Source organism: Bombyx mori, chromosome 4 (genome assembly GCF_030269925.1).
Source record: "Bombyx mori chromosome 4, ASM3026992v2".
NCBI classification, from domain to species: domain Eukaryota; kingdom Metazoa; phylum Arthropoda; class Insecta; order Lepidoptera; family Bombycidae; genus Bombyx; species Bombyx mori.
In genome coordinates this window covers 6,489,271-6,501,886 of record NC_085110.1, presented here as the reverse complement: position 1 = coordinate 6,501,886, position 12,616 = coordinate 6,489,271, and the positions used below count along the sequence as shown (strand labels likewise).

The 12,616-nt window shown below is 38.9% G+C and overlaps 1 protein-coding gene across 1 annotated transcript in view; it reads right to left on the bottom strand.

Moving 5' to 3' along the window:
• The window catches only part of LOC101742112 (inactive dipeptidyl peptidase 10), a 204,992-nt gene that overhangs the window by 6,438 nt on the left and 185,938 nt on the right, over positions 1-12,616 (bottom strand). The window contains exons 6-17 of the mRNA XM_038010524.2: positions 12,231-12,305; positions 11,858-11,910; positions 9,287-9,498; positions 7,616-7,836; positions 7,068-7,171; positions 6,565-6,694; positions 5,841-6,081; positions 4,341-4,656; positions 2,748-2,897; positions 1,848-2,033; positions 1,055-1,212; positions 197-402 (exon numbers count right to left, since the gene is read on the bottom strand). Of these exons, the coding sequence (XP_037866452.1) occupies positions 197-402; positions 1,055-1,212; positions 1,848-2,033; positions 2,748-2,897; positions 4,341-4,656; positions 5,841-6,081; positions 6,565-6,694; positions 7,068-7,171; positions 7,616-7,836; positions 9,287-9,498; positions 11,858-11,910; positions 12,231-12,305 (2,052 nt within the window). The remainder of the gene's footprint in view (positions 1-196; positions 403-1,054; positions 1,213-1,847; positions 2,034-2,747; positions 2,898-4,340; positions 4,657-5,840; positions 6,082-6,564; positions 6,695-7,067; positions 7,172-7,615; positions 7,837-9,286; positions 9,499-11,857; positions 11,911-12,230; positions 12,306-12,616) is intronic.

Below are 12,616 nucleotides of genomic sequence, written 5' to 3'. Positions count from 1 at the left end.
ATAAAAATCTTATTACTTGACGCTGGCTAATGCACAAACCGTGCCGGAGCCAAAAACTAAAGAAGAAGAAGACTCAAATGTATGTTTGCTTAACACTCATACAGAAGAGAATCTTAGCTCGAGGCTATTGAATGTGGAACTTGTGATGATGTCAATATTTATGAAATTGCCTTAGGTTATATAATAATATATTCACCTGATATCTAAAGAGCACGCCGGCGTCAGTGAGCGCCCTGGCTAATTGCAGGGAGTGCGGGTAGGGAGCGCTCATATCAGCCATGCCGTGTATGAGGTACAGCGCATGCGCGGGCACGTGGTGCGCACGCTGAGATGCGTCCGCCTCTACGTAGCCTTTGTAGTTCACGGACGGTTTGCCCAAAATACGCTCCGTGAATGCTGCATCTGGATTAGTCATTATACATTAACTTCGTGAAATTAATTAGTAAAACATATTTTGTTATTACGTTTGCACATCCATATAGTTCGCGAGCCTTATCTGGACACAATATAAATATATCTTTACAATGGTTATATAAATCAGGATGTGATTTTTAGTGAAAAATTTTTTTTCATCGCATAGTTAACGTACCATCCGGCCAAAAAGAGATTACCGGAGCCCATACTGCCTACACCGTAAATGTTGCCATTCACCTTGAGTCATGAGGTCGTAGTTTCAATTGCATTTAAAAAGGCTGTTCCCATCTTTCAAGCTGATATATTTTATAACTCCTTCGTAGTAGAAATACGCGGCATGTTTTTTCCTACCTGTGCATGCTTATAATACGCCCTAACGTCAGCTAAAGACTATTGGCGATCGAAATACGCTAGTATCTTAATACTCAAAGAGCGCTGCTGTCCATGTTTCTGAATATCTATAAAACGTAGTTTTAGTTATCGAGGCCTAAGAAAACCATAATGAACACACATTTTTATCAAATGGGGTTTCGATAGCCGATCATGGAATTTTAATTGCTAACTATTAACACATTTAGAAGTTCAGATGCAGCTGTGACAGGGAAGGCGAAGAAAATTAAATAATTTATTTATAACTTACTATAATAAAGCCAATCAGTGATCGGCGAAACAGCAATACCGCACTTCAGCGTGGTCTGCTGAGAGCCGAGCAACATGGCCGTCACGTACCCACCATAGCCCCAACCCCACACAGCAACTCTAGTTACGTCTAAAAACTTGAACGTTTCTAACAAATATCTGGAACAACAAAAATAACAACAAAATCCTAATGTTAGTCTGCAGTGTCATCGGTCTACTCGGTATTTGTAAAGTGTGAGGGTAGCAAGAAAGAACCTAGTAAATGGGAAGACATCAACAACTGTGGTCACCCTAGACACGACCTGATAGATCCACATAATTCACACACAAAGCACAGGCTAATTTCCGGTTATATGTACCCTATAGTTGGAGTTCGAATTTTGTAGTGACAAAAAGATTCAGTGGAATCTAGTTAGTCGCCATTCTGATCCGGTAGTAGATTAAGTCGAGAAGCATCTGCTTTAGCTTTATTAAGTTTCTTTCTCGAAGGAACCCCGTGGTTGTTCACCAATCTTGTCGCAGCTAGGAAGGCCTTTGGACCAACAACAAAATCTCTATCTCAAATCTCTATCCAAAATAAATATAAACCCAGCAGTTGCTTAGAATTTAGCGTTGTAAATTTTTTCCTACTCACGGCTTGAGCCCCGTGAGCTCACGGGGCTCAAGCCGGAGTGATGCTAACACTGACCCTAGCGAGAGCAGTGCTTCGCAGAATCTACCACTGGATCGGAAACGCGACCCACTGAGAAGATCCGGCGAGAAACTAAGTGGACTAAATTTGTTCTCATGTTTACCTAATAACAGCCAATTGGTCAGCTACTTCAACTCCCCCGAGGCGACCCCGCAGCAGGGCCCTGGGTAGACCGCGCGCACCCGCCACGTCCAGCTTTACGTATACCACGTCGTTGCGAGACGACATGTATGAGCCCCAATCCACTACAAACTCCTCAGTCACTTGCTGGCTACCCGGTCTGCCGTCGCTGAAGAATAAAAGAAATTTGATTCACAGACAGTAAAGGCAAAGTATTGTTACGCGCTGGGGTTCGGGATAAATAAAATTTCACCAATGTACAGCTAAAAGTATTGTTTCCGCCATTTGGCAATAGATGGCGTTGTACTTCTCGAACGTTCTAGATGTTACTAGATCCTTCGATATTTGTTCGACTATTCGGCGATGGATGGCGTTATTCTTACCGGCGTAACAATATTAATTGTTAGAAGAAAATAAAAAAACAGTAAAAAGTTTCCAATTGCAAAAGTACATCGATGAAATTTAAACTAATAGGTAATGTAGATGAGTTTAAGAAAAACAATCAACATAGAGGTTTTGTTATAATGTTTTGTTATAATTAAATTTTTGAAAATCAGAATATCCTTAGAAGACTGTAAAGGAGTTTGTAGCTGGTTTTTACTGGTGGTAGGACCTCTTGTGAGTCCGCGCGGCTAGGTACCCCCACCCTGCCTATTTCAGCCGTGAAGCTGTAATGCGTTTCGGTTTGAAGGGCGGGGCAGCCGTTGTAACTATACTTGAGACCTTAGAACTTATATCACAAGGTGGGTGGCGCATTTACGTCGTAGATGTCTATGGGCTCCAGTAACCACTTAACACCAGGTGGGCTATGAGCTCATCCACCCATCTAAGCAATAAAAATAAAAAACATCGACGCTTGCTCGCTATTTGATTTTTAACTCACACATGAACAAGCACCGGAAAGGCAGCATCACGCAGTTCCTCTCGCCACGAAGGCGGCAGGAGCAGCTGGACCCGAGCTTTGGACCCCGTGCCCAGCTGTACTTCGAACGACCGGCGAGTAGGCAACGCTAACTCGCGCAATCGAACTGATCTAAAACGATACACTAACTATTACAAGTATATATTAACATTGTTTATACGTATACATACATATTTGTACACTTTGTGGAATTCATATCTGAAGGAAGTACATGCATTTACTGCAAACTAAATGATGTAGTATCTTTACAATGCTTTTTTATTGGCCTTCTAGTTAAATCCTGTCATTATTTATTACTTAACTGTGTCTGTCAAATGGAGAGGAATCTATTGTTGTTACTTAACTAATTCACTATTGGTGCTATCTGGAGTATGTGGCGCAAACATCAGTGATATTCCGAATATAGTGATCATGTAATGTGTATTTATATGGTAATTAAGCGTGGACTATATTTTTTGTATGAAATATTTATTGAACCTTTAGAAAAAACAACGACTTTATGTAAAAAAAAAACTATAAAATTGACGAGTCGCTCTTGGCGGTTGGTTTTGAAAGCGGCATCATGGCGGACGTCGCTCGCTGACATTTTTGAGTTCAGAAAATTAACATTCACTCTCCGCAAGACTTAACGCTTTCAACACATCGCAAACTATTTACAACTTGAAACTCTTGCCACGTGAACGCGACTTTTGTTTTAGATCCCGTAGGCATACGATCATATAGCCCATTTGATGGTGAGTGGTTACCGTCGCTCATGCATGCATCAGCAATGCCAGGGGCACAGGCAAACCATTTCCTACCGACTCCAATCGGAGTTAAGTTGTGCAGATCATCTTAGCTAAAGGTCGTAAATATAATTGCCATCGTCAGCATCGAGACATATAATACATATTAGTCCAATGATTATCCTACTTGTCGATCCAAAGCAGATTATTGTTTTATGGCAGACATACAACAGCGCTGTATACCTATCTTGTTGCAAGTACGCATGGGTTTCTAGTAGAATTTTTGCGTGGAAATTACTGTATTAATATTGTAGACTAATAATATTTAGCGGTAGGCAGCGGCTTGGCTCTGCCCTTGGCATTGCTGAAGTCCATGGGCGACGGTAACCACTCACCATCAGGTGGGCCGTATGCTCGTATGCCTACAAGGGCAATAAAAAAAAATACTAGCTGCTTCGTTGGGCTTCGCACGCACGGTTATTTTTATTTTGTGGATTTTAGTTTTAGTTCACTTCATCTTGTACCTTATTCCTGGACTGGATATGTGTTAAATATATAGGTAATCATCTAAATAATTGTCATATACAGGTATGAGGCATGGGTCGTGGCATAATAGCGTAAGAGATCGTGGACGTTTAGTGACGGAAATACAAAATAGCATTTGATGAGTTTTAGAACTAATAGTCTAATTAAAACTGGTTTTACGGTTTTATATAGCGTTTTTTACTGACAGTATATAATTTCCGACGTTATTTCTAATCAGTTTTAGCTAATGTCACGTAATTAGTAATAGGCTCGAAATTAGAACTAAAAAAACAGTCATAGTTACCTATAAGGCCTCGTGTCATATAAAATTCTTTCTAGCTTATGTGTCCTAGCATCATGTAACCCCGCTAATGGTGGTCCAGGACCTCTGCACTCCAGCACGTAATGCGTTATCCCCACTCTCGGCTTAGCCGGGGAGAAAATGGCGCGCCAGAATGAACAGTTGGCGTAATGCAACCGCGCGGGCCACACCGCCAGCTCACAGGTAAGGCAACGCGGCTCTTCCCTTTCGGCTCGAGCTTTCACCGAGTTACTTCCACCGCTATAATTAGGGTCTCGGACCACATAGACCTGTCTCTGACCAGGTCTATCTGCACTGCCTGTTTCAAAGAAAACATTTAAAATAATCTAGGTACCTACAATAAAACGAAACGATCTTTCGTCTGATTGAAATCTTATTGATTGAAAACCCGTTTTTAGTTAAAACCGTGTTTTGTAAAGTTTATTGGTTGTCAGCTTCAATGCGTAAAATGTTATTGTAATTATTAATGAAAGTAGTAAAAATAAGCATCCACCTTTAGACTTTTACAATTCAAAATTATCCATATATTGAATTGCAACTTTAATTTCGTAACTTTGAACAAAAGGCGTGATTGTTAAAATCGATATTCATTTTTAACTAGTCGCAAATTCTTCTAACTAATAACGGGTTTTCGTACAGAAGATAAAATAAAAAAGGAGAAAAAAAACCACACACTTCACGATATGTTCTCATGAATCGTGCTGGGGGATAAATGTAATTTTGATCATAACCTAATTAGTAAGACGATAACAACTTGGTTAGCACAATTCCAAATCGAATGGAAAAATCAATTTCACTCAATACTTAAATTGATTTTCTTCTTTCACCATGTCAGGATGGAGTTTAGGTACGCGGAACCTTTGTTGGTCGGAACCTTTAATAATAAAGTTATGCATAATACGAAAGTTAAAATATAAATATATCAATTTCTTGTTGAATAAAGATTTTTTCTCCTAGCTACGCCGAAAGTTCGGTTTTCCTCCCGCTGTACACGGAAGAAAGTCTAACTTTTCCTCCCGCTGTACAGAGAAGAAAGTGTAACTCTTTCTCCCGCTGTACGGGGAAGAAAGTGTAACTTTTCCTCCCTGGGTACTGACAAGTGCGCATGCGCGTTAGTGTCTACGTTTGCTCTCACGCACCTAAAATTCTCCGCCATCGTTGTGCTCGGGTAATTTGCAATATTGTGTTTAGTGTAAAAGTGAAATAAACAAAAGGCAATAAAAATTAATAGTGAAGTATTAAACAAAGATGAGCTCATCAGACAATTCTTATTCAATTAGTAGTAGTTTATTTAAAAATAAAAAAACAGTTAAATTGTTTTTTTTTATGAATGAGGGAGGCTCCGCCTGGTCAACCTCCCGCCAGGGCTTCGCCCCTGGACCCTCGCTTGGTACTCCACGGTTGCTAAGTTCTTTACAATGTCGAACTTTCGGCCTGGTAGGAGAAAAAATAGTATGTGTACTATTGCTGGTGAAATCTTACCTAAATAATAAACTAAATTATTTTCCTGGTCCCACGCCAGGATTTCGGCGACTTCTACTTTCCCATGCGACAGCACGGCTATACGTTGTCGTATGACATCAACGTGCTTGATGTGAGTATAGTACTGTCCTCCACCCTCTTGAACTGCAGCTAGTAGGAGGAAAGCGCTACCGTCCTCTGAATATACTGGCTGTTGATGGACTTCTAACCAAGGCTCATCTGTCGCTTTCTCTGAATGTGACTACAATGAAAATAGAGTCATTATGTAAGCTAATAAATAGGTTCAAAATCGCAATAACGTAAATATGTAGTAATCGTACGAGATTAAGCCGTACTAGTAATTTTAATTGTGTTTATGAATCGGAAACCAATGAGAACCAATGTCTCCATCCTCGAAGAGCTGGAGGTCACCAAGCACCTGCTGACTACGTGCCAGGAAAGAATCCGGAGTTTCTTTGGGCACATAATGCGATCCCCATTGCACAGTCTGGAGAAACTGATCATTCTCGGACAAATGACGGGGAAGCGCGCTAGAGGAAGAGCACCAGCTAGATGGGTGGACCAACTCAAGGAGGTGACTGGAGGCCAGATACAGGGAGCGATACATATGGCGCAGAAACGGACCGAGTGGAGAATATTGACATACAGTCACGATCCTCAGCATTGAAGGAACGACCAGAAGAATGGCTCGGAAAAATCGAAGAAAATACTACGATATACGTACCTCTGTACATGTCCAATTCGGAGCGTAACAACTGCTATAAACAGTGAGATTCTGTGCACGGTTCATCCACACTACACCTACATGAGAATTCTCTTTGCCCACCCACTGGGCTGATATGAAGTAATATTCCCTGAAATTATAGAATACAATTTAAAATTAGTAATGTACCAAATGCAAAGGTTCTCTATTGCATTATTTATCTATATATATATAAATGAATTGCTGTTCGTTAGTCTCGCTAAAACTCGAGAACGGCTGAACCGATTTGGCTAATTTTGGTATTGAATTATTTGTGGCCAGAGAAGGTTTAAAAGGTAGATAAATATGAAAACGCTCGGTAATAAATAAAAATAACAATTTTGTCTTCCCTTTAATGTGTCACCCGTCGGACGGATTCCTTTTATTTGTTTTAAGTTTTTTTTATACAAAAGTTTAGGTCTTTTATTTATCGATTGAGGCACTACGAATTCTGCCGGGTCAGCCTGCTTAAAATATATACGCACATTCCATCTAATGTACTCGGAGGTTTCACTTCCCATCGAGGAGGTGATGTAGTATTCAGAACAGCTACAATCCATAGTTTGACTTTTGGTATTGAACTGCCAGGCTGTAAAATATACCAACAAACATCTAATTAGGTACCAACAAAAAAGTATTTCTAGTTGAAAGAAACGAGGAAGTACGTCTTCGTATCATCACCAGTTACAAGAGTGACTTTCTCATTTGTTTTACTTGGAACAAGCGACTTCAAGAGCAATGTGTTTTTAGAGAATTTTTCCACTTTTTCTTCCACCTATGTTGTATTGTAAATATTTGTATGCCCCTTTTATGATATTTCCTAAGAGTTAAGGCGCAGTGGAATTTGATAGTAGGCGCAGATTTGTACTCTGGCATTAATGGTGATCATCTACTATTATCGGGCCGTCGCGTAACTTACGGGGGCGCGGGACGGGCCTCGAGACAACCCATCTTTGGTGATCATCAATGGCGGTAACTACTTTTAGATAAATTGTATGTTCTACCCTATTGAGCTAATAAAAATATAACTGACCGTGGGATATCTGATAGTAACATGATCTGGAAAAACGGTGTGGTGCGTGTTGTTGAGCGTGGGCAGCAGGAAGCCGGTCCGCGAGGCTCCGGCGCCGCCGATGCCCTCCGCGATGCGCGGGAACCGGAGCTCGGACACGCTGCTGTCGTCGTACTGCACGTACATCACCAGCGTGCCGTCTATCGAACCCCATGTCGCGGATGAAGTTTTCGTCACCTCCTCTGAAATATTGTTTTTTTTTCTCCTACCTACGCCGAAAGTTCGGTTTTCCTCCCGCGCTGTACAGGGAAAAAAGTCTAACTTTTCCTCCCGCTATACAGGGAAGAAAGCGTAACTTTTCCTCCCTGGGTACTGACAAGTGCGCATGCGCGTTAGTGTCTACGTCTGCTCTCGCGCACCTAAAATTCCCCGCCATTGTTGTGCTCGGGTAATTTGCAATATTGTGTTTAGTGTAAAAGTGAAATAAACAAAAGGCAATAAAATTTAATAGTGAAGTATTAAACAAAGGTGAGTCATTCGTCAGTTCATCAGACAGCTCTTATTCAATTAGTAATCGTTTATTTAAAAATTAAAAAACAGTTAACACAGTTAAAAATTTGTTTTTTTATGCGCCGCGGGAAAAAAGCAGGACATCTCATTTACTCTCATCTACATCTACTTTTCTCCCTTGGTGCACAATGTACTATTTTTTTATTGCTTACATGGGTGGACGAGCTCACAGCCCACCTGAAGTTAAGTGGTTACTGGAGCCCATAGACATTTACAAAGTAAATGCGCCATCCACCTTGAGACATGAGTTTTAAAGTTTTCAGGTATAGTTACAACGGCTGCCCCACCCTTCAAGCCGAAACGCATTACTGCTTCACGGCAGAAATGGTCGGGGTGGTGGTACCTACCAGTGCGGACTCACAAGGTAAGGTAAGGAAAACAAAAAAAAATTACCCCTCGAACGATATCTTCTGAATAATTCGTAACGTAATGTAGAATTTCAGTAAGCAGTTAAAAAGCTTCGAGCGGTAAATTCGGATTAGCTAACAAAGGTAAGATAAAAAGGAAACCAGTTGTCCATTGTTTTTTCTACATTTATTTTTGGTGAAGCGTTAGGATTGGGAGAGGTAGAATGGAGTGAGATTTTTTTTTTATTGCCTTTGTAGGCAGACGAGCATACGGCCCACCTGATGGTGAGTGCTTACCGTCGCCCATGGACTTCAGCAATGCCAAGGGCAGAGCCAAGCCGCTGCCTACAATAAAAGCAGTGCCTGAATAGAGCGCAGGACACAGTGGATCTTCGAGTATAGGTTGCGTAAGAGGCTGGCGCAGAGCATGGATGAGTGGCCCCAGTATGATTGCCACGATCCGCTCTGGTCTTAGGCCCCGGCTTGACGGCCGCATGACAGGATATTACACCGGTAGATGGGACCGCTTCTCGAGGCGAAGTTTAGTAGTGACACTTGGGTTCAAGTCCCTTACGAACCTAGATCTGTCTATACCCACGTCAACTTATAACGTCCTGCAGGCTCACATATCTGTTCCGGATATTCCAAATACCGTTCAGAATTACCCCCAATAAGGAAGAGAAAAGGGAGGGAAGTCGCATAGTGATAACGGGTGTGTGGGGCACACATTTCACTCTAAAGGTACTTTTTTGAATGCACTAAAAATCGCCGTTACCTTGATACAACCAGTCTGAGACTCCATTGTAAATACGTCCAGGGCTGGAGTCGTTGGTGAGTCGTAGTAGGGGTGCCCTCCGCGCGGGAGGTCCGGGCCTTGCGAGCACCTCGTTGTCAGCGGCTAGCAGCAGCGACCCGTCGGGACCGAGCCACGCCGCGTGTTGCCACTCCCAGCTGCTCTGTCCCTCTCCGAACAGTGGAATGTGGTGACTAGAGAACCAAAAATCCGATTTCCTTTTATGAAAATAAACGCAGTGCTAATTCACTGGGAATAATAATGTTTATAATTAAGTAATGAAAACTAACTTCACTAAACAGTGAAGCAGTCTATCATATCGTGGGGTAAAAGGCTATTTGGTTTTCGCGACATTTCGCTGAATACGCAGCATTTCTCTTTGTAATTAAAGATCCGTTTTATTGAATTGGAACTGAACGTTTTTTTTTAAAGAAAAATTACCTTCAATTTAATTTTCTCAATTCAAATAGCTGAAGAAGATTTTTTGTTATAATATTTTTTTCCAAATATTATACTTTATATGGCGCTCTTGTAATGTTGCAAAAAGTCGCTTAAACCAAATAGCCTCTCACCCTTCGATATCTTACATATTTAAATAAAAGGAAATGAAATAAAGAATACAAGGCTTTCGTTGTGAATTTATGGGAACCAGAGGTCCCGCAGTAGTCGAAATTCGACTATAATTAATTGGAATTGTAAGTTTGTACACTATTATGATTGTATTTTATACTTCTATAACCACAAATTTCGCCAAGACTACACTACAAAAAATATTAACAAAGACAAACAATATTTAATCTATTCTCAATTTGACAACAGACGTCAAGAACAAAAGTTTGACAATAAATAGTATGCATGCGTGTGTGCGTCAAATACATGGTATGTAGTGTGTGTAATGTTTTCTTTATTGATTTAATGTATCTTTAATGCATTATTTAAAAAATATATTAGCATTGTGCACTTCTTCTCTATATTCTCTATAGGTAAGTGTGGAAAATTTCATACTCCTCCGTCCGCGCAATTTTCGTAAAAAGGGATACAAAGTTTTTGCTTCACGTATTAATATATAGATAGTTTGATTATTTAAAATACTCTAACATAATTAAAATTCAAAATCGGCATATAATAAATAAGCCGATAGAAATTTCGTTTTCGTGTTGACAGCTTTTAAAATTTATTAAAACAAAAAATCAATTAAAATGAATGTTTTTTGAGTAACGTTATGTAATAACAAACTATGTTGTCATTCAAAACAACACGCCACAGTTCATTTACATCATAGTAATTACATTTTCACACGTAGACGGTAACGTCACTTGTATTTGAGAAATGAAAAACTAAATTATTTAAGTGTTTCAAACGATAGCAAAATGTAACTTCATGATGAATCACTAAAATTTAAATACCAAAATGTTACATAATATAAATTGAAAGTAAAATATTTTGTAAGTTGACCTAGTTATATCTAAGCTATGACTAAAGGAATCTTAAGACTGTAGGGCTGTTTTTTAATCGTCAGATAAAAGTTATCGATTAGGCATATTTTGACACGACTGAATAGAAAAGTGAAATAGTTGAGGGATTTTCACATACAAAATTCTTATTTTCTTTGTATTGTATTTTTCCCTAAGAATTGATTTAATCTGAACGTTGAAGTATTAAAAATAGTACTAACTTAGTGTGGTTCACGCAAAATACAGCAACAATATATTATTTAAAAAGAAGAAACCGATTTGTCATATTTGTATTTGCTGCCGAATTGTGCTACATTAAAATTCAACTCGCAAAATTTGAAATAAATTGGAAGTCGCAGTCGCGTAGCTACCTACTGCTACCAAATCGATTTCTTCACCCACGAGACGACCGGCAAAAGGAAATTCAAAATGATATGATTGCGAAGAGAATGCAAACTGCGGGATATGGCTCAATTTAAAATTGACTTTTAAAGCTCTTTCCCTTCCCTCGAAAAGATTTTTTAGTGTTTTATTGTCAATTGCTTTGGAAATTTTCGGTGTTTCGTGAAAGTTTTGTGAATAACGTTTCTCTGTTGCTTTTTAGGTTGACATGTTGTATTCACTTTCAGGTTCATGCGTAATTAAAAAAACAGAATTTTTATAGTAATTATCTAGTCAGAACAATTGAATATGCATTTTCGAAAAGGGCACATGTCGCATATTTTGTCAAATACGTTTTTCATATACATGTAGTTTTGAGGCTTACCTACACCCATTTTATAATATTTCCAGTAATTTTCAATTGCTAATTAACACTAAAATATATCTCAAAAATTAATATTTAAAATTTTACACTGCTTTAGAAAATAATTAGTTTTTTTAATTTCCTGAACATTTTACATTTTCAGAGATGTGCCCTTTTCGAAATTGCATATTCAATTAAATAATGGCCATCGGGAATAAGACTCCTATTCCAAGTCTGAAGATAATAATTAGAGGTCACAGTAGCGACAGAAAATATTCTCAAGGGCGTAGTGTTGGGAAAAATCTGCCTAACCTCTCGAAGAGTTAAATAAGATATGATAGCAAAGATACTCACTCGTTGGTAACGTCATAAACGGTATAGTACGCTGTAAACGTTCGTCGATAAACCTGCGGTACAAAAGATAAAAGCGACGCCTTTAGAAATCAAGACTGATTGAGCGAGAAGTTCTCAGCTCAGTTCCGTTGATTTTTTTTTTTTGGAAAAAGAAAACGAATTAAAAGTTTTACGGCACAATAGACGCCTTTGGCAATTATATTGGGTTGGGATCTTGATCGGAACCATGCGAAAGTTTAATCAGTAACAATGTTTTATTAAATATAAAAGACAATTTTTTAATTAAACCAGAAATATATTTTTCTTTCAAAACACCGTTAATTGATATTGTGATTTTTGAGTTTACAATAAATAGTATTTTATTTAATATTACCTCTTTGATATTGTGTTGAAACAGTACGTATCTTAAATTCGGTGAGCATTGGTACCATCGGACGTTTAGTTGTCTCTGAAAAAAAAATGTTAATACAATTACCGCGAAAGTTAAAAAGATCGTTCCTTTTTTAAATTAAAAAGTCCATTAGCATATCTGACTTTTTTGCGGTACAGTATTAAAGAAGAATACTTGTTTATTTAATTGGTGAACGTTGAACTCCTGCGAGCCTGCTCAGATTCCAGACATTGAATTCATATATTAAGCTACGGTTCGTTTTATAAATGTTATCGTTAAATCAAGATTTTGGTTTATAATCGGTCACTCCTTCACAAAATATAATGAAGGAGAAAGTGAAAGAAATCTATTGGGTCTATGAAAATAAA